Genomic DNA, 26,402 nt, shown 5'->3' with positions numbered 1-26,402 from the left:
CATGAATTCTTGAAGGCAGGAATCAGATTAGGCTCAGTTCTGGCTCCAGAAATGGTTTGTTGACTGACTGTGGAATGGAAAGCAGAAGAGACTGACACGGATGCATTTGGGCCCCATCCTTGCAGGGGTCAATCCTGGGACCTTCGTCCAGGATGGCTTGGGTCAGTGTTCATGGTGGCTTTTCTGTGTGCCCAAGCCATGTCTGCCTGGCTGGGGATATTTACATGACTGAGACCCGGTGGGAAAGACCATGACTTATGCTTGGGGTGTGCCTGTCTTAGGAGTGGGGTGTGACCAAGAGCAGCTGCTCATGGGGTGTGTCTGGGGATGTCCTGGGGCAACTCAGTCAACTGGTCCTGCTGGGATTTGGGACACATTGCCAAGGAACCTGAGGTTCAGAGAAAGGAAGGGAAGACTCCAGTGTCTCCCGACTGCCTGTCCTGGCTCTGTGGCTGCTGGTCAGGGTCAAGGAGATGAAAGTGCCATCCAGTGCCTGTTTCACCATCCACACAGACCAGTGAACCAGGCTTCCCAGGCCAAAGCCAGCTGGTCAAGGGCGCCCTCCAGTGGCCACCACAGTTAGAGGCAGGAACCTGATTGCACAAAGGCCAATGGTTCATTTATTCCAAGACCTAGAGAGCGTCCTCAGGCCAAGTGTGGTGTCAGGCATATGTTTCTATTTTAATTTTAAATGTTTATTAATCATGTGCTAAATGGAAAGCTCTCCCTCTTGAGTGTTGTCGTGTGTTGGTGGGGGAAGAGGGAAAACAAGGAAGGAAGAAAATTCTCACAGCAGTGATCCTCAACCCACACCATCCACTAGACTCACCTGCGGAACTTGGAAAATACCAACCACTGGACCCCACCCAGACCAGCTGACTCTGGAGGGTGGGGCAGAGGCGCCAGGGATTTGTGGATGTTCCCCAGGGAGAGTTAACAGACACAAGGACTCTCTTTCCCATCCAACATTCTCACCTGGCTGCTGAGGTCGGCATTATTGTCCCACTTCACAGGTGAGGAGACTGAGGCTCAGGTAAATCTGCCTCTTTCCCCAGTTCAGTTAAAGACAGTGATGGGAAAGATGTCTCCCACAGCACAGGCAGCAGAGATGCAGCAAATACGCCTCGAAGATGGTCCCTGATCTCTGAAGAGACTCCCTCATAATAGTAATGGTACGATTGTTTGCTGTGATTAGAAGAGCACCCAAGGTCGCTGTGGAATTGTTTCTTTTTCCAGGCATAGAATTATAAAGGCCAGAATGCCGTGCACAAAAATCACCTGCAGTCTCAGCATCGTTAACACTGGGGCGGGGTGTGGGGGTGGGGAGGGAAGGGGAAGTGAAGGAGAGAGGGAGGGGGCAGGAAGGAGTGCGTTTATTTTAAGGCTCAAGGTCACATTGTAAATCAGGGCTTCGGAATGTGTGGTTGGGAGCCCACTGGCATGATAATTCCCCCAGTGCTTGTTAGACATACAGCATCCCTCAGGTCTCAGAATCAGGCTCTGGAGAAAGATCCTGAGAAGCCACGTATTTAACAAACATTCCAGATTATTCTTACAGCCACCGAAGACCAAGAGCCACTGCTGCTTCAAGCTTTCACTTAATTCAAGAGGAGATATCTCCTAGACCCCATCACTTCCAGCGGCTTAGAGGTCTCACATATGGATTGATGTATTAAAATGTACGGAACCAGCTGTTGAGATATTAACCAGCCTTCCTTGGGGACCTGGGCACGCACTCCCCTATTGCACGGGCTGGATGGGAGCCAATAGCATAAGCACTGCTGTGTCATCCCGCACCAGGCCCTGTCCCCACCCAGCAGCCCCCTTGCCCCGCCTTCTCCTACCATGGCTCTAAAGCAACCTACTAACTGGGCCCTGCCAGCCAATCACAGCCCGAATAATCTGTGATGTCACCAGCAGCCAATCAGAGCTCCTCACGAGTATATGCAGAATTTTGTCATCTCCCTGAGGGGATGGAGTTCTAAAGCAACGCCATCCTTTTCAGAGAGGGACACTGAGGCCTAGGGAGAAGCAGAGGGCCACCCAGGGTCACCTCCTCAGGTGGCAGAGCCAGGGCTAGAAGCCAGAACCTCTGACTGTGGTCCAGTGTTCTTTCTGGTACCCAAAGTGCTGCACAAGCCCACAGGGCCTGGGCAAAGTCTCCCCTCTCTTGACGGCTCCTGGCATTGGCGTTAAGGCCCAAGGCCTCCTCTTCCCCACAAGATCTTGCTCTCCCTGCAAGACCTCAGGGATCAGAAACAGATCCCTCAGTTTAGGGCCCAGAGGAAATGGCAGGATGATCAGGGCCCAAGGTGGAGGGGGTTGCCCTCAATTCCAGCCTTGGTCTCAACCCAACCCCCAACCCCCATCCTCCGGAAGGAATTAGAGAGGCCCTGGCTGGACTGTGATGCCTGCTGTTTAAGGGGAGATTACGAGGAGGGGGCCAAGACAAGGGCTCCTTTGTGGAGGGCCTCTGGCTTAGGGAGTCAAGTGACCATATAACACACACGTGGGCAGTGCCAACCCCTAAGTGTGGGCAGGGGCACTGGCCCTAGGAACCCAGAGAGTCCCACCAGTCCTGTGGCCAGACCTTTTGTGGGATCGCCTGAACAGCCAGGAGCCCCAACTGTAAGTAAGGGGTTATCCCAGCAGGCTGGGCTAGGGCTCTGAGAGCCACTGGGGTGGATGACCCTGCACATGTGCACATGATGGCACCTGTGTGTCTGTGCAAAGGCCCTGAGGTGGGAGTAACTAACTTAGGGAACACCAGGCACAGAGACGGCCAGTGCGGCTGCACCAGAACAGGTAGGGGGATGGTGGCCAATCATTGCTTCAGAAAATTTTTTTTGAGCACCTCCTATGAGAACTTCCATTCCCAGGAGGGAATAAGCAGTAAACGTGCAGATAGCCTGCAAAATATAACCATGAGTATAACACAATAAGTGTTATGTAGAAAAATCGAGCAAGGTGAGAAGAGAGGGCTGGTGGTACTAGGGTGTTATTTCCAGGTAGGGTGGCTGGGGACATCCTTTCTGAGGAAGTGATCCAAAGTGGGAGTGGGCCATAAAGTTAGATTAGGAAGCACATCCCCCAGGAATGAGGATCAGTAGGTGGAAAGGCCCTGGGGTCACCATTCAGTAATGCCTCTACCATCCAAGCTCTGTTCTGGGCACTGGGGACAGGATGGTGGCCAAGGCTGACCATGTCCCTTACCAGTTCTCACTCCAGGGTGGCTGGCAGAGACTGGGGGGGTGGGGGCCACTGAACATGATGGGCTTAGAACACAGGAAGGAGCCCATGCTTAGGTTTTTGGACACTTGTGTTGCTATCTTTGTAGCACAATTAAAGGGCACAGAGTTCTGTGTGCCCTCCATGCCAAGGCTAAGGACATCGCCTGAGCTCAATTCCCTAGCTTCTTGGAGGGTACCTCCCAGGGTCCAGATGAGAAAACTGAGGCCCAGAGCAGGGAAGGGTCACTCATGAGTCCTGGACAGACTCTGAAGAGGTCCCTGCTCCCTCCTGCCCACCCCCACCAGTATCCCGCTCTGTCTGTCCAGCAGGACCCAAGCCCACCTCCTGCAGCCCAGTGCCTGGCCATGACTGTCACCTACTCGAGCCAAGTGGCCAATGCCCGTTTAGGCTCCTTCTCCCGCCTGCTGCTGTGCTGGCGAGGCAGCATCTACAAACTGCTCTATGGCGAGTTTCTCATCTTTCTGCTCTGCTACTACATCATCCGCTTCATTTACAGGTTCGGGGGAACAGGGGGTACAGCTCCAAGGCTTGGAGCTCCAAAGACCTCAGCGAGCTAGGAGGCCAATGCACAGAGACCTATAAGGCTGCGCTAAGCTTGTGGAAAAGCCCTAGGGCCAGGGGCTGGGGACCTGGGGGCTGGGGAGAAGAAAGGAGACAGCCTGGGAGGGAAACGCAGTACAGGTTGGAGCATCTCAGAAACCCTTTCCTCCATCCCAGGGAGGGCCCTTATCTGGTCCCATCCAGTTAGCCGGTTTTCCTGAAACCCACATGGTTTCTCTCACAGGCCCAGACCATGCTCTTTTTTTCCCCCAATACAAACATTTATTTAAGCAATATAGCAATATATTCTGTGGTCAATAAAACTACAGAATATATAATAGCATTTTTAATGAGAAAAGCATTAATGATGACAATGAATTGAAAAATACCAAATACATAAATTTCTTGAGTTCATAAGGATAATACTAATAACAGAGCACATTTGTTTTCTTTGGTTGTTACTAGGGCACCAATATACTTTAGAAAATTAGGCTTTATTTTTTAGAGCAGTTTTACAGTAGTAGCAAGACTGAGCAGAAGGTACAGAGAATTTGCATGTATCCCACCCCCTCCTGCCACACACATAGCCGTCCCCACTATCAACATCCTACCAGAGAGTGGGATGTCTGTGATAATAGACGAACCCACACTGACACCTCATTATCACCCAAAGTCCATAGTTTACGTTAGGGTTCCTCCTTGGCGATGTACACTCTATGGGTTTGGACAAATGTGTAATGACTTGCATCCACCATTACAGTGTCGTACAGAATAATTTCATTGCCCTGAACCCTAAAACCCCCTCTGTGCTCAACTGATTCATCCCCTCACCACTTTTTTTTTTTAAGACAAAACACTTTATTTCAACATTTTTTAATATATTATTTTTATTCATGTGGCTGCACTGGGCCTTAGTTGTGGCATGCTATATCTTTAGTTGTGGCATGTGGGATCTAGTTCCCAGACCAGGAATCGAACCTGGGCCCCTGTATTGGGAGTGGAAGTCTTAGCCACTGGACCACCAGGTAAGTCCCTCAACCTGCTTTCAAACAACTGTCTTTTGGATCCTTTAAAAGGGTCGGCAGTGCCTAAAACTGACTCTTTCAGCAGGACCTGCCTTCCTCGACCTCAGAGAAAACCTCCTGAGGGTTTCTCCTCCAGGCATGGAGCAGAGGCCCCTTTGGGGTTTGGGGGCTGTGGGAGAAAGAAGAGGGACCTGGCTCAGGCCAGAGGAGGGGCCCCAGGCAGGCCAATGAAAGGGAGGAAATGAGGCTATCACTGTCTTGCCCTGGGACTGGCCGGACCTGGGACGGGTCTCAGCCATCTCCTCCTAGTGTTTACACATCTTTACCCCAACCCCTCCCTCCCCCAGAATGGCCCTCACGGACGAACAGCAGGTGATTTTTGAGAAGCTGACTCTGTATTGCGACAGCTACATCCAGCTCATCCCCATCTCCTTCGTGCTGGGTGAGCTCCCCTTTCTGCGCGTGGGGGTCCCGGTGGCTTCTCCAGGTTCCAGACAGGCAGATCACGAGGAGCTCCTGGGAAGGCCAGTTGCACGTCAGTGCCTCTCGGTGGTTCAGGGGAATGGAAAGCCTGCAGCCAGAGGGAGTGACATTAGGCATTAGGAAGGATGTCCGGCTAAGAGCACATGAGATCCCACTTTCTGAGGGCAGTGCTGACGTTATAGTAGTCTCTGGAGCCTTATGCAGGAGGGGAGGGATCTGGCGGATTTCCGGGAAAGCCAGTGGGGCCACAGAGAGAACACCTGGCTCTCGTGCCTTCACACAAGGCTCTGATGGTCTCTCCTTCCCGAGCGCCTTCCAGCAGGGTTGGGGCTGGGTTCAGCCAATTAGAAGGATGGAGAAACCGAGGCATCGCCCTCGCTGGGCTCCGGCCGCAGCGTGGGCCTTCGCCCCTCGCCCCCCACACCTCTCTGCCTAGGCTTCTACGTGACGCTAGTCGTGACCCGCTGGTGGAACCAGTATGAGAACCTGCCTTGGCCCGACCGCCTCATGAACCTGGTGTCGTCCTTCGTTGAGGGCAAGGACGAGCAAGGCCGGATGCTGCGGCGCACGCTCATGCGCTATGCCAACCTAGGCAACGTGCTCATCCTGCGCAGCGTCAGCGCTGCGGTCTACAAACGCTTTCCCAGCCCACAGCACCTGGTGAAAGCAGGTGGGCGGGGCCAAGTGGTGCGGTAGGCGGGGCCAGAGGGTGATAGGGGCGGAGCCGCAGCTGAACATGGGTGGAGTCAGAGGTCCCTGGGCTGAGGATTGGGTGGGACCAGAAGTGGGGTGGGGTCGAGATCTGGTAGGCGGGGACCTGAATTGGGCGGGGCGGAGTCAGGGGTCTGAAAGTGGGTAGAGGCCAGGAACCTACGCGCAGAGGACAGGGGTTTGAGACAGGGCTAAGGACTCATGGAGGGATGAAGCTTCGAAGAGTGAGGGTTGAGGGCCCCAGCGGGGCTTCGGGAACTAGTGAGGAATCAGAGTCTACCTCCGTCTGCTCTTTTGCTTCCTGGTGTCCGGTTTCCAGCCTGTATGTCAGCAACCTCTGTCTCTGGCTTGCCTGGCCAGATCCTGGTTAATAAGACAGATCCCTCTCACGTCTTCCGCCCAGAGTATCACAGAGTAGAAATTCAGTAATTATTTGTTAAGAGAAGGAGGATGGCAAAGAAGCTCTGAGGTCCTGTGGGCTCAGCAGGGACTTGGTCTTGAACTCTGGACCCCAGGGCCTGGCCAGCCACCCCTTCTGCAGCTTCTCCTACCCACTGTCTTCTCCACTCTCCTGCAGGCTTCATGACACCTTCGGAACACAAGCACTTACAAAAACTGAGCTTACCACACAACTCGTTCTGGATGCCCTGGGTGTGGTTTGCCAACTTGTCAACAAAGGCATGGATTGGAGGTCGAATTCGGGACCCTATCCTGCTCCAGAGCCTGCTCAACGTGAGCCCATTACATTGATGGGACTAATGCGGAGCAGGCAGGGTCCTACCCCATGAGGAACAGGTTTCCTACAAAGAGAAGGCTTGAGCCCCTGAGGGTCTTCCCAGAGCCTGCCGTGGGACTGTAAGATCTCTTCCAACAGGATTCCATAGCCCAAGGTGGCCGCTTTTCAATTTCCCCTCCCATCCTCTCTCTAAAGTGGACTCCAAGATCCTGGTTCCTTTTTGATAGTTGAGGAGGCTGAGGCACAGAGTGGTTAAGTGTGCTGCCCATGACCACACAGCCAGGGTCTGAGCTCCAGACCCTGGTATTTGGGGATGAGCTGGGGGCTGAGCCTGGAGAGCAGGTGGTGGTCAAGACTCCAACCCTTCTTCCTGCTCCCCTAGGAAATGAACACCTTGCGTACTCAGTGTGGACAGCTGTATGCCTACGACTGGATCAGTATCCCACTGGTGTACACTCAGGTGAGGACTGGACTGGCGAAACTGTCCCTTTGGGAGACTGAGAAGACCCAAGGAGCAGCCTGTGATGGGAAGGGCTCACTTAGAGACTGAAGAAGAGGCTTCCTCTGGGAGTCACGCCTGGACTCTGCAGGGTCTTTTTAATGCCAAGTTCAAAGAGTTCGGGCCCCTGCCTGGTCCAGGCAGTGGAGGCAATGTGATTACCCCCATTTGATTTAATTTTTTTTTTTTAACCTTTGACTGTGCTGCAAGGACTGTAGGATATTAGTTCCCTGTCCTGGAATGAACCCAGCCCCTCAGCAATAAGAGCATGGAGTCCTAACCACTGGACTGCCAGGGAATCCCCTCCCCATTTTAAAGAGGAGATCACGGAGACCCAAAGTCACACGAATGTGCAATTCAGGGCAAGGCCTGTCCTCCCAGCCTAGGAAGCGGCCTGATCCCACAGTCCCCACCCAGCCCATAGCTGCCGCTCCCTCCCTTCCCTCCCAGGTGGTGACCGTGGCAGTATACAGCTTCTTCCTGGCTTGCCTGATTGGGCGGCAGTTTCTGAACCCAGCCAAGGCCTACCCTGGCCACGAGATGGACCTCGTTGTACCCCTCTTCACGTTCTTGCAGTTCTTCTTCTATGCCGGCTGGTTGAAGGTAAGCCTCCCTGGGACAAGGCTGGCTGTGGCCCAAGGGTTATGGCCAACCAGGAAAGGAGGGTCCCTACATTGTGGCTTTGGAGACAGTAGTCAGGCAAGAAGGACATCATTGAGGGGACAGAGGGGTGGAAATGGCAGGAGTCCAGGTTTAGGGTGGGAGCAAGGCAGCAGGGGGTTCCACCTGAGGATTTCCGGAACCTCATTTACCCTTGAGGTGGCAGAGCAGCTCATCAACCCATTTGGAGAGGATGATGATGACTTTGAGACCAACTGGATTGTCGACAGGAGCTTGCAGGTATGAGGGGAGGAAGAGAACCTGTCCCCTGGACCCAGGGAGGGGGCCCCACAGTTCTGTGAACTGCCCTCCAACCATTCACTCCCAGGATTCTCAGTCTAACTTCTGAAGCTATAGGTAGCATCAGTCTCTTCATTTCAGAAGAAGGGCATCTGAGGCCCAAAGAGAGAGAAGTGACCCCTCCAAACTGTTATTTGCTCATTTGTGTCCGACTCTGCAACCCCAAGGACTGTAGGCCGCCAGGCTCCTCTGTCCATGGAAATCTCCAGGCAAGAATACTAGAGTGGATTGCTATTCCCTTCTCCAGGGGATCTTCCCAACCCAGGGATCAAACCTGGGTCTCCCACATTGCAGGCAGATTCTTTACCATCTGAGCCACCAGTGACCTCTCCAAGTCACCTGGCAAATTCATGGCCAGTTAGGGCTTATCTTTCTGTTGGACTTCTTCTGTCCCTCATGACCAGGTGTCCCTATTGGCTGTAGACGAGATGCACCAGGACTTGCCACCGATGGAGAGAGATATGTACTGGAATGAGCCAGAACCACATCCCCCCTACACAGCCGCTTCTGCCCAGTCTCGTCGACCCTCATTTTTTGGCTCCACCTTCAACATCAGGTGGGAAGTGCCAGGGAGCCACTTCAGTGGGTATAAAACTCCAAATGCAAGTGTCTGCTTAATTAAGAACTTAGAGCTAGTTAATACATGTGCATGCTCAGTTGCTCAGTCAAGCCTGACTCTTTGTGACCCCATGGACTGTAGCCCGCCAGGCTCCTCTGTCCGTGGCATTTTCCAGGCAAGAATACTGGAGTGGATTGCCATTTCCTCCTCCAGGGGATCTTCCAGACCCAGGAATTGAACCCGTCTCCTGCATTGGCTCTTTACCACTGAGCCACCAGGGAAGCCAGTTAATGCCTATTGGGTGTCTTACTAAGTGCTGGGCATTGTACCATGCTCTTTATATATATATATATATATATATATATATATATATATATATATATATATATATAAGCTATTTTGTTGTTGTTCCACTAACCTTGGTTTGTTATCTCTAGTATTTAGATAATCAAGTCCAGGTTCAGAGAGTTTAAATCAGTTGCCCAACCCAAGGTCACATAGCTAGCAAGCAGCACAGGTGAGCCAGGTATGTCTGGTTCCAGCTCCATACCCTAACACTTACCTTGTGCTGTATAAGGACTCTTAAAGCTATAAGGGCCCTTAGGTACTTCCAATCAAACCCCTCTGTGTCCAGAGTTGGAAACTGAGGCTGAGAGAGAGAAGGGACTTACTCAAGGGCAGTCAGTGGTTAGTGATGCAGCTATGTCAGGGCCTGGTTCCTGACTCTGGCTTAGAACTCTTGTTTTCTAATAAGCTGGGGTGGAATGAAGAGTGGGAGTGGGGTTTCCTGGGCAAGGGAGCAAGCAGGAAGTTGGGTCATCACAGGCACCTTCTGAGTAGGCTTCTTGCTCCAGAATATAGGCCTCATGTCATCCACAGCAGCCACACTTTGTCCTGCATGGGTCCTGTTTCCCTGATTTGGTTAGAATCTATCTAGAGTTGTACCTGGGCCAGTGGGCCAAGGGGCTGCCCCCAGACCGCTCTGTCTCCCCAGGATGACAGAGTGTGTGGGTGTGTGTGGCGGGGGGGACTTTGGAGAGTGTTCGCTGCATCTCAGGGTCCATCCCATCAAGGTTTTCTGCCACAAGTTTAAAAGCACTGTTCTTTTTCTAAGAACCGAATATCCTATTAAGCTGTCAGTAGAATTAGCTAGAGTCCAGTTTGTGCAAGGAAGGTTTGGATAAGTGATCAAATGATTAAGGATGGAGGCTTGCTTAGGTCAGAAACGTTGCTGGAGGTCGCCTCTGAGTTCTCCATGGACTGTGCTCCAGCAGCTGGGGAAGGTGGATAACAGACTAATAACACGTAGACTTGCCTACAAGAAGCAGTTTAGTGAGGGAGCTCAAATCAGGGGCCCAGTCTCTGATACAAGGTATAAAGTACTGGATGCCTGGGTAAGGGACAGAGGATAGAACAGAGATCACCTTTGGCCACCTGAGAGGTGGCCTCCAGCTGGACTAGGACCTGGACCCTGAAGCATGGGGAGAATCTGGACATGGGCCAGGGCAGCCACATTCTGGGGTAGGTAGGTTTTCCCTTGCAGAGTAAAGGCTTTAGGTTCCCAGGAAGTCAGGTTTTCCCCATACCTGGGGACTGCCAGTTGACTGCCTGGAGTGATGGGTTTTAAAAGGAAAATGTGGGTGCTGAAGAGGAAGTCCTTAAATACCTGGCTGGGAAGTTTGGACATTAACAGGGACAAGAGGTGAGCTCAGCCAGGAGGAATTAATTGAGAGGCACAGGATGGATCAGCAGAGAGGTGAGTCTAAGGTGAGGAGAGGAAGACTGTGTTCTGGGCCTGGGGCCAGAGGGAGGGAGATGGTAGGGTAAAGGAGAAGTCACATCAGGCTTCAGGCCATTAACCCTCCACTAAACCCGAGTCTTCTGTTTCTTTCTAGTCTGGATAAGGAAGACATGGAGTTTCAGCCAGATCTAGAGGAGCAAGAGGGTGCTCACTCTGGCATCATTGGCCGCTTCCTAGGGCTGCAATCCCATGACCGCCAGTCCCCTAGGACAAACTCAAAGACCAAACTACTGTGGCCGAAGAAAGAAGTCCATTCACATGAGAACCAGCCCAAGAACCTTGGAGGGGCCGGACAGAACACTAGCGACCAGGCAGACAGCAAGGCCTGGAAGGGGGAAGATGTTTTCAAGTCCGCGGTGCTCTTCGGAAGGTCAGGCTACCACAGTGCCCCACAGACACCCCTCAGCCACACCCCTATGGTCTTTCCACCTGGACAGTCAGCACCCTCAAGTCTTCGCAGAATCTCAGGCATAGATGACCCTGTCAAAGATCAAAGCCTTCAGCCTGCAACCCCCAGGTCCAAGAAGAGTTTTGAATTGCTCCCAGAGAATGCTGGGGCCTCAACGGAGCACCCAGAAGTTTTTCACATGAGAAGGAAAACTGTTGAGTTTAACCTGATGGACATGTCAGAGGGCCCTGAACATCTCAGAGAACCACATTTGGGACAATCGACAAGCAACATACACACTATACTCAAAGATCATGGAGATCCTTATTGGGACTTGGAAAACAGGTCTGTCCTCTACTCAAACCAGGGTCACTGACCCCTCAGCTCCCCAGGGGTGATCCTCACCAGCTTCCCTTGCTCTGAGTCCCACCTTTTGTTTACAATTCTCTTGTGGTCCTGTGGTGGCCGGGGCATGCTGATCCTATGCCCAGCACTGGCTTGGGATACACACCTGGCTGCCACAGCAGACCCATGGAAAAGTGTTGGGCGACTTTTGCTTTTGCATCACTTTTGCATCGCCAGGACTTCTCTGGGGCCCAGGTATAGGAAGGTGAGGTGGTACTGACAGGAATGATGTCAAAGGGCCATGAGTTTAGACGGGCAGATGTTACAGTGGACCCAGCTCACTTTAAGCAGGGGTGGCAAACACATGGGGCAGAATTCAGGACTCTAAGCTGTAGCCCAAGAACTCAACTTACTGCCCAGGCTTAGCTGGGAAGTCACATATGAGCTCTGCCCCCTAACCGTTAACAGGGGTCCTGAAGCACTTTTGAGTATACCATCCACAACCCCGAGAAATGGCAGATAAGGTGGGGGAATCCAGATCCACTGGGGCATCTTACGCTTTGGGGACCTCACTAAAGACTTCTGAACTTAAATGAGCTCTTCCTGTTTTGAGGTCAACCTAAAGCTGTTGCAATACCACCCGAGGTTTCCCTTTATTCCAGATTTCCTGGACATCCACTCACCCAGTTAGAGCCATACTACCCCACCCCCAATCACCATGGGAGAGGAAGTGTAACTTCCCATTTCTGGATTCTCAAAGCAGTTCTTGTGTGGTCATAATACATAGCTCTGAAAACATTTAACAATCCCTGTGGCTGGTTGAGAGGATAATATAGCTGGCTAGCAAGGACTCTGCCGTCTTCCAACACTATTCACTGGTGGATATTTAAGATGTCTTAATTTTTGCCCTCCTACTGCAGCTACTATCATACTGAAATGAAGGTATCTTTCTATACTCATGTAAACTTTCTCAAATTCTCACTAGGGATGAAGCACATTCCTAGCCTGCTTCCTCCAAAGGGGATGCTCCACCGGCCTGGTCCTACCTGCGTGTACACCAGCAGGACACTGATCCAGTCATAGGCATATAGCTGTCCACACCGAAGAGTATGTTTCTATGACAGCCTGAAATAAATGGTTAGCTTCATGGATAACAAAAACCAGTAGTTGCAATTCTACTTTAAGCCTTAAAATGCTTTTTGTACATATAAATTGTGAAAGCTAGAGCTGCTGGAAACATAGAATACCTAATTCAGAATCAGGAGTCCTTAAGTTCTGTGTGAATTGAATACACTCAAGCCTTGATACCCTTCCCAAACTAAGGAATTTAATAAATAAATACAAATCCTTCTCGGTGTTCCATTTTGATTAGCGTGACTGAACCATGGTGGCACTTACACGTTCAATCAAGGTGACCTAGATACTTTTCCCACCCATCCCAAAACTCATGAGACAACAACTGGGTACCAAATTACTTTATTTGAAGGAATGGTACTAAAGAAAGAACTTAAGTAGATGTTTTGTTACAACTTATAGAAAAGATGAAGGTAACCCAAATATGCATGCACTGCCTTGGTGACCAGGGAAGTCACCCCTGTGGCTGTGGGAAACCAGCCTTAGGCTTAGCTCTCACTGTGTCCCAGGGTGTGCTTGTCAAAGAGGTACTCTGCCATGCCAGATCCAGGGGCCCCCATCTTGCGCAGGTTGGTTATGTGGTCACCCAATTCTTTGATGGCTTCCACCTGCTCATTCAGGTAATGAGTCTCAATGAAATCACACAGCTGAAAAAGAGAACGGGCAAGAAAGTTACTGGTAAGCCTCCCCAGCCCCTCAGGCAATTATCTCCTCCATTCACTCCCAGGTGTCAGTGTACTCACATGGGGATCATTTTTTTCAGTGGCCAGTTTGTGCAGTTCCAGTAGTGACTGATTCACACTTCTCTCCAAGCACAGCGCACATTCCATTGCAGTCAGCCCATTCTCCCAGTCATCACGGTCTGGTTTCTGAACGAGAGGAGCTAAGGTCAGTGTACCTGCAACCTCTACATAAAAACGCCAAGCCAGGAAGCATCTAGTGTGTAACAAACTGCGACTGGCAAAAGGAAGCGCGCCAAGGTCCCCCTGACAACGGTTTCCAATTGAATATCCTGGCCCACTTTAGCTTAAATGGTGCTTGAAAATGCACAAAAAACTAAAGCCCAATGTCTCATCTAACGATGACAACTGCTGGCATCAGGGATTTCTGATACGTGAGGATTGCTAAGACAACCCAAGGATCTTTCGTTTACCTTGATATCCTGAAGGAAGATTCGGCCGCCTCGCTGGTTCTGCAGCTTCATCAGTCTCTCAGCATGTTCCCTCTCCTCATGAGATTGGTGAAGAAAGTATTTGGCAAAGTTCTTCAAAGCCACATCATCACGGTCAAAATAGTACGACTGAAGTAGAACATGAACATGTTAGACCCAAAAAAGGCAGTCTGCTACCTGGTTTCTCAAAACCCAGCAAGGGTCTGAGCCTAAAGAGACTGGAGTAGGGTGTGTTCCCGGATTGAACAATAACTCATTTTTACTCTGAAACACAAAAATGAAACTTGGTCCTTGAAACTGGAAGTCTGCTTCCCGTAGAATAGCATGGGAACGGTCTCTACCACGGAACTTAAACATTTCTGTTAGCGCAAAGTACCCTGCACTATTAGTGCCTTCTCTTCTCTGAACAATCCTTTTCAAACTTGAGCTATCAGCTTACAGCAGGCTGATGGATTTCTAAAATTATCCCATGTAGGCAAGGTAACAGTTACCGGAAACGCTGCTGCACATTTAATGCTAAATATATTGCCAGTAGAATAGAAAAATTTGATTCCGTTTTACATCCTTGCTGTATTCAGGTGTTCCTAAAATGGAATGACAGTTACAGAGATCCAGGTCTGTTCCAAACCCACCTACAACATGTCTATTCTTGGATGATTTGCACAACGCTGGCGGTTAAGACAGTTCTAAAACTCTTACCACACCGCCTAAAACAAGGATTTTGGAAAACTGATTTCACGCATTAATGCATGGGAAAATATCTGGCCCCGTAACTGTTGGTAGGTGGACTTTATCCAAGAACTGAGGGTTCAATTACGCCACAACCCTTACACACAAAAAAGATAAATTAACTAGCCGGGCGCAAGGACGGGTGACTTAGAAGGCGCCAGTGTCGGCAGAAGGGGAGATTTCTAGATATGCTTCCATTTAAGTGGGACTTAAGAGATAAGCAGAGCAGAGAGGTGCGGCCGGTTCTTCGGCCCAAGAGATAAACCACTTCGCGCCAGCCCCCAGAGCTGGCTGGACACCATTACCCAGAAGGCCCCGCCGCACTCAGGAGGGTGGGAGCTTAACCTCCTAACGCCACCCAACCCCCACCTCCCCCTTGATCACGTGATCGGGGGCACAAGAAGGGATGGAAATGCTAAAGTCCACTCTCCAAACTGCAGAATCGTACTGGTGGTCAGCGTAGCAACCCCGTAAGGAAACTCAGCTCCCTTTAAACAAAAAATGGTGCGCAGAAGCGGCCCTGGCCTATGAGGGAGAACTCCCAGGAGACAACTGCTCAGAATTTCTGCGCATAAGTCCTCGGGGATTTGGAGCAACCTCCATTTTCCAGGAAGGGCGCAAGGAGGTGGGAGACTGGAGGCGGGAAGCTGGCGGGAAGCTAGCTGGAGACGGGAGGGCCCGCCGGGAGCCACACCCCCACCCCCACCCCGCCGCCACCCGGGGAGGCCGCGCCCGCCTCCCGCCGGCCAGCCCGCGCTCACCATGGACAGGTAGACATAGGAGGCGTAGAGCTCCAGGTTGATCTGGCGGTTGATGGCGGCCTCCGAGTCCTGGTGGTAGTTCTGGCGCACCTGCGAGGGGGATGCGGTCGTCATGGTGGGCGGCTGAAAATGGGCGGTGGTGGTGGTGGTGGCGGCGGCGGCGACGGCCGAGCGGCGCTGGAGCGGTGGCGGGGACCTTGGGCCGGTCGGAGGGCGCTGTCAAGTGGTGACGAGGGCTGGCTCTGAGTGGCCGGCCGGGGTAGGGGGGGACGAGCAGCCGGGTTCCGTTCAAGCACTGTTGAAGCAGGAAACCACGGCGACTCTCCGCTAAGACTGTGGCGCAGGTGGCCGTCGCCCGCCTCTTATAGCCGGAGCGGGCGTCAGCCCCGCCGCGGCCAATCACGCTGCCCGCCCGCCGAGCCCCGCCCCTTCCGGTGCAAGCGCAGCTCCGACCAGCTGGGATGTTGGGCTGGGGGAGGGGAGGGACGGAGGCGGGGGCGGTGGTGGGGCCTGGGGGCCCTGAAGGCCTCTGTTTGTTGTTTGCAGCGTTAGGCGTGTTCCAAGGGGTTGGAGAAGACCTAATTGGGGCGGGGGGCAGGAAGCCCAACCCGGAGCCCTGACCCGATGGCGTCCTGGGGTCTAGGAAACGACGGGAAACTGCCCCTGATCCCAGGGGCGTCGGGGCGAATCCGAGGTCCCAAAAGGCTCCCCGAGACTCTTGGCCAAGGGCACCTGAAAATTCGGAGCCCTAGAGCGGCAGTTGCCACCCCCACAGCCCGAGGTGGTTACCTTTTAATGCAAATAGGGAACTTTGGGGGTGAACGTGGGCCCGGGGAGGCCGAGTGAGTGGGGCTGGGAAAGGGGCTCGCTTTCTCTTCCTCAAAGCCTAGAAAGGGGCCGAATGCAGGCGGGGTGGGGATCCAACGCCCTTCGCAGGTCGGCCCCCCCACCCCCCGCCCGCTTTCGGCTCCGACGACCGTGTCCGCCTTTTGCTGAAAGCAAATATGGCTCCTCGTGCATTTGATACAACAAAGACTGGGCGGGCTGTGTTTCCTGAGAGACGCGGAGACCGCCTTCCCGAGAGAAGGGTGGGGCTGAGCCACTGTTGTTCAATTTTTAAGTCGTGTCTGAGTCTGCGATCCCATGGACGGCAGCCCACCAGGCTCCCCCGTCCCTGGGATTCTCCAGGCGAGAACACTGGAGTGGGTTGCCATTTCCTTCTCCAATGCATGAAAGTGAAAAGTGCAAGCGAAGTTGCTCAGTCGTGTCCGACTCTTCGTGACCCCATGGACTGCAGCCTCCCAGGCTCCTCCGTCCATGGGATTTTCCAGGCAAGAGTACTGGAGTGGGGTGCCATTGCCTTCTCCGAACCCCATGCACTGGTCTCTGAGAAAATCTCCGGTAACTTAAAACACAGAGGCCGGGGTTAGAAAAGAGGGATGAAGCCACTAGGATCTTGAAAGGATACCTCGAGGCCATTTTGAAATGGCCTGTTTTATCGGCCCCAGTCCCAGGAGCCTCAGACTGAGGAGGCCCTACAGGGAGCCACCCCCGGGTTGTCCTTGGAGAGAAGCTGATGGCACTGCGTGACAGATGCCAGGGACCCTGGGGGAGGGGGCAATGCGTGTGGCTTGCAGCTGTGCACGGAGTGGGTGTGAGTTCGTGGATGGCAGAAATGGAGCCCCGCCAAGCACCTGCTCCCAGTCGGCTACCCTCGGGGTCACTATTCTTAGCCAGGGTCTGAAACACAGGGTTGGAGGACCTACCCAACAACCTTTGCAGAATATTCACAAACGTGCAACTAGAAGTTTGACCTCCAAACTTTTTTTTTTAATCCTTTTTTTATTTTATTTTTAATTTAAAAAGACAAAAAAGATATGTCTCTGTAACTGAATCACTTTGCTATACAGCAGAGATTAGCACAACATTGTAAATGAACTGTTTCCATCGTAAAAAGTGTTTTTTAAAAGAACTTTACTAAAATACTAAGTTGCTGGTTGAATTATAAGGGTTTCTCTTGAGTATTCATTTCAAAATAAACATGTTAGTTTCACGAAAAAAGTTTTCAATGGAACAAGAGCCCCGTACAATAAGGTAAGCAGAAGGATAGTGGGAGATTACAGACGAGGGGGGCTTTACCCAGTCTGGGATAAGAAGTCAGGGAAAAAAAAAAAAAAAAGAAGTCAGGGAAAGCTTCCCTAAGAAAGTGACACAGGAGCAAAGTCTGAAGGAAAGGTAAAGAAGGAGGTGGGGAGAGAATTCCAAGCAGTTGTTGAGTTGCTGAGCTGTGACCAACTCTTTTGAGACCCCATGGATTGACTGTAGCTTGCCAGCCTCCTCTATGCGATTTCCCAGGCTGAACACTGGAGTGGGTTGCCATTTCCTTTTCCAGAGCAGCTTCCCAATCCAGATGCTTCCCAAACCAGAATATCCTTCGTTGGCAGGCGAATTTCTTTACCACTGAGCCACCTGGGAAGCCTCTATATTCAAAGGTATAAGGTGTGGAAATGCATGGCCTGTCCAAGGCACCTTAAGGAAATACCTTGGCCTGAGAGTCAGTGTTGGAGAAGGCTGGAAGGGTAGGACAGGGGCCAAGTTAGGAAAGGTTGTGTGCTGTAAAAAGGAGTTCATTTTTATCCTGAAGAACATGGAGACACTAAAGGATTTCTGTCCGGAGAAATAATGTGTTAATTTTAAGAAAACGTATACTGAATTAACAGAAAAACTAGTAGGATAAGAGTATGGTTAAGTCACCAGATGCAGTTTTCTTATGTAACAGTCACTACCAGTTAGAAAACATAATGAAGGAAAGCATTGCTTTCATTTATAGTAGCAACAAAAGCTCAAAGTACCTAGGAATAAAATTAACAAATAGGTGAAGAAAACTATGTATGTTTACTGCTGGACAGAAAAGAAAACTTCATAAATGAAGAGATACCATGTTTCTAGATAGCCAACCTTGGTTTTGTAAAGCTGTCAATTTTCCCCCAAATAAACCTATAAATTCAGGGCAGTTTCTATAAAACTCAGTAGTCTTTTGGAACCTTGACAAAATGATTCTAAAGTTCATTTGGAAGAGTGTATAGAAAAGCTGACAAGCATTTTAGGGGGGAAATGTTGCGTGGTTAGATTTGCTCTCCCTGATATATAAAAAAAATTAGTGTAATATACTATAAACGAGTTGGTACTGGAACAGGAAGAGATACGTAGATCAATGCTACTAAACAGTCCTACCTCATAGGGATGGGAATTGGGTGGAAGCTAAAGTGGCATTTCAGTTGGGAGGGAGGGCAAGAATGGGTTCAAATGATGTGGAAACAATTGATAGTCATGTGGGGGAAAATGACTCAGTATTTCAAAATATATTCTAGATGGATTAAAGATCCAAGCCTTAAAACAAACCCTATAATGTCACCAGAAGACTATATAGAGGATTATCTTTTAGAACTTGGGCGTAGGGAGTGTTCTTCTGAGGCTGTCATAAGAAAGAAGCCAGTTGGCAGATTTGACTACTTGAAAATCTGGGCGGCTGACTGGTTTGGTGATGTGGATGGTGGAATATTCTGGGCTACAGGAGGGGCCAAGGTCACCCCCACTCCCACTGCACCTCACCCCAGCCTCCACGGAGAGGCGATGACAGAGGAAGAAGAACCAACTATTGAACGCAAAGCAAAAAGACCAAGTCTTCAGAAAAGAAAGAATCTGCCAAACTAGAGAAAACAAATGACACTCAAGTTCCTGAAAGAGCTTCAAAAAGTAACAGGGTTGCAGAGCAGAATGTTACAAGAGTGCCTTGGTTATCTGGTGCATTTAATTACAGGAAAGAGATGAATTCAGAACCGAATTGGGCTCTGCAAGCAGGAGTGAAGGGGAAAGTAACAAATCCAAAATTTCTGGGACTTGTAGTGTTTAAGGTAAATCTCTGTTTTTTTCAATTAGTAAAAAATAAAATCAAGAAATACTTTGAGTAACAAAGGCTGATTAAGATGAATCCTCCTGGCAGTGACCAAATCAAGGTCATGGATGTCACATAGTTTGGTAAAATGTCTTGAATGGATCAAGGTAGTTGCAAGAAAGTTCTTTCAGTTGGACCAAGCACCCAGGGAAAGAGAACAAAGGGTGTGATCCCACCAAAGCTTGATGAATTCAAAATATGTGGAGTTATATCTTTGAGGAGGCATACCTAGAAAAATATTCTGAATCTAGGAATATGAAGCTGACTGGTACCAAGCAGGTAAAGAGCCAACAAAATTCTTTTCTTTGCAAAAATGAGTGATTTTTCATTTTTAAAAAATTAAGGTATAATTAACATAAATAAAATGCAGAATCTTGGGTATTTCATTAAATGTGTTTTGACATTTGAATACAGCTGAAACAAGATGCAGAACATTTTCATTATCCCAGAAATTCCCTTTGAACCCCTTTCCCGTAGATTTCCCCCACTTCCCTCAAAACCACCACTCTTCTGATATTTTCCAATATTGATTAATTAACTTTGCATGTTCTAGAATTTCAGTTAAATGAAATCATACAATTATAAAAATGAAAAGCTGTAAGACAAAAGATGCCATGTTGTTATATAGTCACTAAGTCATGTCAGACTCAGGGGCCGGCAGCTCACCTGGCTCCTCTGTCCATGGGATTTCCTAGGCAAGAACATTGGAGTGGGTTGCCATTTCCTTCTCCAGGAGATCTTCCAGACCCAGGGGCTGAACCCATGACTCCTGCATTGGCAGGCAGATTCTTTATCACTGAGCCACCAGGAAAGCCCAAAGATGCCATAAACAAAATGCAAATATAAATTGATATTTGTAGCTTGTTAAATAGTGAAGATTAACAACCATACTATGAAACATATATTCGTATGTTTAACTGTATACTGTAGACACGTAGATCATTTTTGGATCGTGTTCCCTGTTAACTATATACTGTAAGCTCCTGGAAGGCAGGCATTGGTCCTGTCTTCTCCATCCTACACTTCAGGCATTTTGCAAGATGCTTGTAACTTGGTCCTCAGTATGCACTGAATGGATGGATACATGCATGATTGAAGGTGGAGGATGGATTAAAGTCAGACAAGAGGGCTGAGTACCTATTTGGAGGTAACAGCCCTAGTTCTCAGTGAGCAAAGGAGACAGAAAGCAGAGTTGAGAGATATGGAGCAGATAGAACAGACAAAATGAGGTGGCTGATTCAAGTGTCTTCAGGGTGGTAAGGGGTGGGAGTGGGCACGAGAGCCCCCAGCTTTCTGGCCTGGGGAGCTGGATTACTGCTGCCATTTACTGAGGATGGGAGCACAGAAGGAAATGTAGTTTTGGGGGAAGGCTGTTGAAGAAGGCCAGCATGGTTATGTACTAGCTGTGCAAAGTTTCAGGGCCTCTGGGACATCCAGGTGGACAGAGCTAACGTTAAGTTGGACCTACCAGAAGGTGTTCCAGTGCAAAAAAGAGGTTTCTTGGCTCTGTGCTTGGTTAAACACATGCAGCTACAGTGACCATCACGGCAAAACTGAGAATCAGCTTGGAATATGTATGAGGTCGCTGGGGGAGGCTGGCTGGGAAAAATGAAAGGGGAATCTTGTGCTGGTGTGTGTGTGTGTCTGCGGGTGGTGTGTGTGTGTGTGTGTGTGTGTGTCTGCGGGTGGTGTGTGTGTGTGTGTGTGTGTGTGTGTCTGCGGGTGGTGTGTATGTGTGCGTGTTTGCTTGGGCCTGTTCCACACTTTCTGGGAGCCCTGGGGTGTCAGAACTGCCGTCTCCAAGCTGCTAGAGTGTTCCGAAGCCCTGGCCTGATCTTTGGACCTTTGTTGACCAGGTTTCCCCCACTCCCTCTCCTCCAGTTCCTCGTGACTCTGTGGAGGAGGGGAGTTTGGCAGGCCTCCCGGGACAGCCGCCTAGGCGGGAGGAGGCTCAGAGGAGGGAAGAGCCAGGCCTGTAGTTTCTGAAGAACACCCGCTAATCCGGGAACTGGAGGGGAGCCGGGGAGGGAGCGCAGGGGGCGGGGTAGAGAGCTGCTGTCCCACCATGACTCAGCACTCTGCTGGGCTGGAGGGGTTGGGCTTGGGCTCCAAAAGTGCTTAGTCATGGAAGGAAGGAACCCGCTGGAGGATTTTATTGTAGGGTGAACCACATTTCCTCGTGTGGCTAGGTGTATAGGCTGGAAGGAACAAAAGGGTCTAGTTCACCCAGCCAGGCCTCAGATGGTGTTTCTGCAGGAAAGGGGAGGTGTCACTTTTTGTTTGCTTTTCTTCTTTTTTAAAGAATTTTTTCCCTTTTTTCTGGCCTCACTGCGTGGCTTGCAGGATCTTATTGAATCCAGAACCTCCACAGTGAAAACACAGAATCCTAACCACCGACCACCAGGGAATTCTATTTTCTTTTTTTTTGTACTTTTCTTTCTCAGTGCTTTTCTGCCTCACAGTGAGTTCTCAACAGATACTGGAGCTCTCTCCTTTCTAGGGATTGTTGCTATGAGGCTATGATTCCACAGTGGGGAAATCATAGACCTCGGAATATTAAGGCTTAGAAAGGAGCTTAGAGTTTCCAGATCAGCCTATTTTACAGAAAAAGAAGTGAGGGGCCCATAAAACGCTGGGGCTTGCCTAAAGCCATTATCACTGGCAGAAACACTATCTGAAAATGAAGGACAAGACACATGAGGGTGTGGTCATTAAAATGGATAAATGTGTTGCTGAAAAGTGTATATGAAGCAATGTTATGTGAAAAAGCAGAGCCCAAAATAGTTTGTGCAAAGCTGAGGACCATGAAGAGGATCACCGGACCATGAAGAGGATCACCGGACCTGAAGCATGGCTGAGGATTGGGCGAGAATGGGTTAAATGATGTTTTCACCGACGAGCTGGTGTTTTAAGTATCTAGGATTTTCCCTGGAGTTAGTAAAGTGAAGTGTGAGGAAATCAGAGTTCAGAAATTGGAAACCATGATACTGAATCAGATTCTGGTACATTTCTGGATGTTGCAACCATGATTCAGAGAGTTTGTCCTTAAACTCTTTCTTGAAAATCCATCAGGCAATGTAGAGTTAGTCTAGGCACTCGGGTTCCCCCTTTCTCAGGAGGTTAAGGTCAAGAGCCATGACCTGGGATGTTAGAGGATAACTTGAAAATGGAAGACTCTTTTTTTTTTTTTTTTAAAGTCTTTATTGAATTTGTTACAACTTTGCTTCTGTTCTATGTTTTGGTTTTTTGGGGTGCGTGGGAATCCTAGCTCCCCAGTCGGGGATTGAACCCTCACCTGCATTGGAAGGCGAAGTCTTAACCACTGGCTGCCAAGGAAGTCCCAGAAGGCTCACTTTTTAAGGCAACTCAGGCCTTATGGCATCTATGGGAGCTCCCTCTGAAAGAGTCCACAACCGCACTTGTGCCAGAGACCTTATCCCACGGGCCTTGGCTGTCATTTACTTGTCTGACTTCCCACTGGACTTTGGGCTCCATCTTAACGGGTATCCCCAAACCCTAGCTCAGTCCAGGGGCCCTTCCAGTTCTGATAGATTTCAGCCCTAGGGCCCTTCTCTGAAATCATCAGGCCCAGTGGAATACCCAAGCTCTGCCTGGCCTCTTCCTATATCCTTCCAAAGGACCTGCTGGGTATGTGCCCACATTCTGAAAGCGTCAATGAAGTCACCTTGCCTTTCTGAACTTTTTTTTGTTTGGCCACACCACAGGTCATGTGGGATCTTGGTTCCCAGACCAGGGATCAAACCCTCCAAGTGAAAGCTGAGAGTCTTAACAACTGAACCACCAGGGAAGTCTTCCTTTCTCAACTTTGATGCTTGTGTTTATTTACAGTCTCTGGAGTCAACCTTCCCCCATGCTACCCTGGGTGCCCACCCCAACACACACACACTTTGGGTGCTCTTGTCACCATGATTCATGTTGTACCCCATGAGCTTATACCCAGCCACATGGCATACCCATGTCACCCAGTCCAGGCTCAGTCATCCCCACCTTGGCCAAATCAGCAGAGGCCTGGTTCCACAAAAGGCAGCCTTGGACTGGGGGAAAGAGTAGGGTGGTGCACTTGTCTTGGCAAGGCTGGGCAGGCAGGGGCTGGGATTGCCTCCTTGTGGAAGTGGAGACTGGTGTCTGCCTTGCCTCTCATGCCATGGATCACTTCACCTGCACCCAGCGAGGCTGCACAAGCACAATGCTCTGTATGCTGGGGGAGGTTGAGGCAGAAGCTTGAGTTTCAGGCTGCACTGAGTAGGGGGTGGGAGGGTCGGGGACAGGACACAGAAGCTTGTTAGGAATCCTGTAGCCTATAGTCCTATAGCCTGGGGCAGAGGGGAGGCTGAAGTATAAAGAACAGCCCAGGGCTAACCAGGCTGGGAGTCAGTAGGTGATTCATTGGAAGGGTGATTCATTGACTTTCTGGGAAGGGCAGTAGGGGCAGTCCAGGCCAGCTGGTTTTTCTGGCTGAGCCAGTGGATGGGGCCTCAGTGGTCAGCATAGGGAAGTCCTACACGTCCCAGGAAGAGGGGCAGGACCCAAAAGACCTCATCATTATGATGGAGAAGGCCCTAATCAACCTGGGTGGCTACCAGTGTCCCTGGCTCCTATTTCCTGCCTGTACTACGGTTTGCAGCCCCACCCCTCTATAACTACCAGCATCCCCTGAAACCTTGGGGGTATCAAAATCCAAAGATTCCCAGTTCAGTTCAGTTCAGTCGCTCAGTAGTGTCTGACTCTTTGTGACCCCATGAACCGCAACACACCAGGCCTCCCTGTCCATCACCAACTCCTGGACTTTACTCAAACTCATGTCCCTTGAGTCGATGATGCTATCCAACCATCTCATCCTCTGTTGTCCCCTTCTCCTCTCACCCTCAATCTTGTCCAAGTCCCTTATATAAAATGATGTAGTATTGGGACTTCCCTCTGGTCTGGTGGTTAAGACTCTGCACTTCCACTGCAGGGGGCACGGGTTCCATCCTTCATGGGGGAACTAGGATCCCACATGCTGTGTGGCACTGCTAAAAAATAAAAGGAAAGAAAATAAAGTGGTAAGGTATTTGCATATAAGCTATGCACATCTTCCTGTGTACTTTAAATTGTCTCTAGGTAACTTATGATACCTAATACAATGTAAATGTTATGTAAATATGCCAGGCACATGGCAATTTCATGTTTTGCATCTTGGAACTTTCTAGAATTTTCTTCAAAAATATTCTTGATCTGTTGAATCTGTGACCGAGGAAGCCACAGATATGGATGATTGTAATCTCTTTTCTGCCTGTCTCAGCTTTATGAAATGCAAAGGTAAGCACTTTACTCCTCTGCTTATAACACCTGCCAGGCTCTACTCTGCCCTCGGGATTAAAGTCCAGGTCTACCGTGGAGGGAGAGGCCCTGCCCGTCTGCCACCCACTCTCCCCCTGGGTCCTCCTCTTCAGCTATTCCCTGCTGCCCAGGAGCAGTCCCCTATACCTCGGGGCTTGTGACAGCTGGTACCTCTGTCTAGGCTGTGTGCTGCCCTGAATTTTCTGTCTGAAGACAACCCAGCCTTTGACACCCAGCTCACATAGCTTCCATGACGCTTCCCTACCCCCCTGCAGAGCTGAGAATTTCCATTCTTTGTGCCCTCCTGTGCTCTGAACATTCCTCCAGGGCCATAGGCAGTGAGCTGTTCTGTACCTACCTCCCGCAGCAGAAGAGGAGCTCCTGCCCTGTTCAACTGGGCAGTGCCTCCCCTTCCCCCCGACAAGACCCTCAAAGCGCCAGGCTCCCAGGCCACCAAGAACAAGTGTTGGATTCATTTAAGAGGCCAGCTCTTACTCACCTGTCCTGTTATTGAGGGATAGGCCTCCCACCTCTTGCCTCGTAGGTTTGCTTTTTCCATCTTAAGTAAGACCAGCTCTTCCTACTCTCCACGAGGAAGATGCAGAGAGTACGTGAGCTTCTGTGGGGTCTGAGGATTATTTCCTGGCAGAGACCTGAGAACACTGTAGGACGGAATGGTCTGTGACCACTTGGACCATGGGGACAGTGACAGCATGTGGGATCTGGGGCTCCCTGCTCTGTGGATCTGTTCCCTTTGCCTGTGATGGTGGCGACAGAGAGTTTCCTTGACTGAAGGAATTTGTGGGAGGTCACTAGGGGCCAGGGAGGATGGATCTTCTCTACGTGGAATCCCCTGACAGTCCAGTGGTTATGATTTGGAGCTTTCACTGCTGGGGCATGCATGCACGTGTATTCAGTTGTGTCTGACTCTTTGCAACCCCTTGGACTATAGCCCGCCAGGTTCTTCTGTTCATAAGATTCTCCAGGAGAGAATACTGGAGTAGGTTGCCATTTCCTCCTCCAGGGGATCTTCCCAACCCAGGAATTGAACCTGTGTCTCCTGCATAGGTGGATTCTTTACCAGCTGCACCATCTAGGAAACAGCCTCACTGCTGGGGACCAAGGTTTAATCCCTGGTTAGGAAACTAAGATGCAGCAAGCTGCATAGTGCAGCCAAAAAAAAAAAAAAAAAAAAAAGCCACGTGCTTCCTGGAGATGGGATTAGAGCATTCTCAGAATCGTTATGGTCTACAAACATAACATGCCCAGAGAGTTTACATAAAGTAAATTGACACCTTATTATTGCTGAAACCAACTGCATCTCTTGAGGAGGAAGTGGGGCAGGTCGTGGCACTAGAAGTAGTCTCTGCTTTTCAGAGGAGGAAACTGACGGTCAGAGTGGTTTGGTTCAGTGACTGCTGGGCTGGACGTCACACAGCTGGGTAAGAGGCAAGGCTGTGTGACTGGAACTCAGTCTAATTGTGGGGTAATTTTCCAGATCTGTGACCCTGATTGTTGTTCAGTCACTAAGTCATATCTGAGTCTTTGCAATTCCATGGTCTGCAGCATGTCAAGCTTCTCTGTCCTTCACTGTCTCTTGAGTTTGCGGAAATTTATGTCAATTGAGTTGGTGATGCTATCTAACGATCTCATCTTCTGCCATCCCCTTCTCCTTTTGCCATCAATCTTTCCCAGCATCAGGGTCTTTTTCAATGAGTTAGCTCTTTGAATCAGGTGGCCAAAGTATTGGAGTTTCAGCTTCAGAATCAGTCCTTCCAATGAATATTCAGGGTTGGTTTGATCTCCTTGCAGTCCAAAGGACTCTCAAGAGTATTCTCCAGAATCACAGTTCAAAAGCATCAGTTCTTCAGCCCTCAGCCTTCTTTATGGTCCAACTGTCACATTCGTACATGACTACTGGAAAAATTGTAGCTTTGACTGTATGGACCTTTGTCGGCAAAATGAAGTCTCTGCTTTTTAATATGCTGTCTAACTTTGTCATAGCTTTTCTTC

At 50.1% G+C, this 26,402-nt stretch overlaps 2 protein-coding genes across 3 annotated transcripts; one reads left to right on the top strand and one right to left on the bottom strand.

The window, feature by feature from the left end:
• The first annotated feature begins 3,596 nt into the window (after positions 1-3,596).
• On the top strand, positions 3,597-12,421 carry BEST1 (bestrophin 1). 2 transcript variants are annotated; one of them, XM_055581078.1, is made up of 10 exons: positions 3,597-3,748; positions 5,165-5,259; positions 5,737-5,970; positions 6,589-6,743; positions 7,130-7,207; positions 7,697-7,849; positions 8,066-8,146; positions 8,611-8,762; positions 10,661-11,299; positions 12,285-12,421. In XM_055581078.1, the coding sequence occupies exons 1-10, from the start codon at positions 3,597-3,599 to the stop codon at positions 12,301-12,303; spliced, it is 1,758 nt and encodes a 585-aa protein (XP_055437053.1). In that variant the 3' UTR covers positions 12,304-12,421. The 2 variants fall into 2 exon arrangements, with proteins under 2 accessions (XP_055437053.1, XP_055437052.1); XM_055581077.1 differs by lacking the exon at positions 12,285-12,421 and having other exon boundaries at positions 10,661-11,330.
• Positions 12,422-12,766: 345 nt separating this feature from the next.
• FTH1 (ferritin heavy chain 1) lies at positions 12,767-15,450 on the bottom strand. The gene is made up of 4 exons (XM_055581079.1): positions 15,095-15,450; positions 13,587-13,733; positions 13,177-13,302; positions 12,767-13,080 (listed from the first exon to the last, which is right to left on the bottom strand). The coding sequence occupies exons 1-4, from the start codon at positions 15,206-15,208 to the stop codon at positions 12,922-12,924; spliced, it is 546 nt and encodes a 181-aa protein (XP_055437054.1). The 5' UTR covers positions 15,209-15,450; the 3' UTR covers positions 12,767-12,921.
• Positions 15,451-26,402: the final 10,952 nt, after the last annotated feature.

This window comes from Bubalus kerabau, chromosome 5 (genome assembly GCF_029407905.1).
Source record: "Bubalus kerabau isolate K-KA32 ecotype Philippines breed swamp buffalo chromosome 5, PCC_UOA_SB_1v2, whole genome shotgun sequence".
Lineage (NCBI taxonomy): Eukaryota > Metazoa > Chordata > Mammalia > Artiodactyla > Bovidae > Bubalus > Bubalus kerabau.
This window is presented reverse-complemented; position numbering and strand designations above follow the sequence as displayed.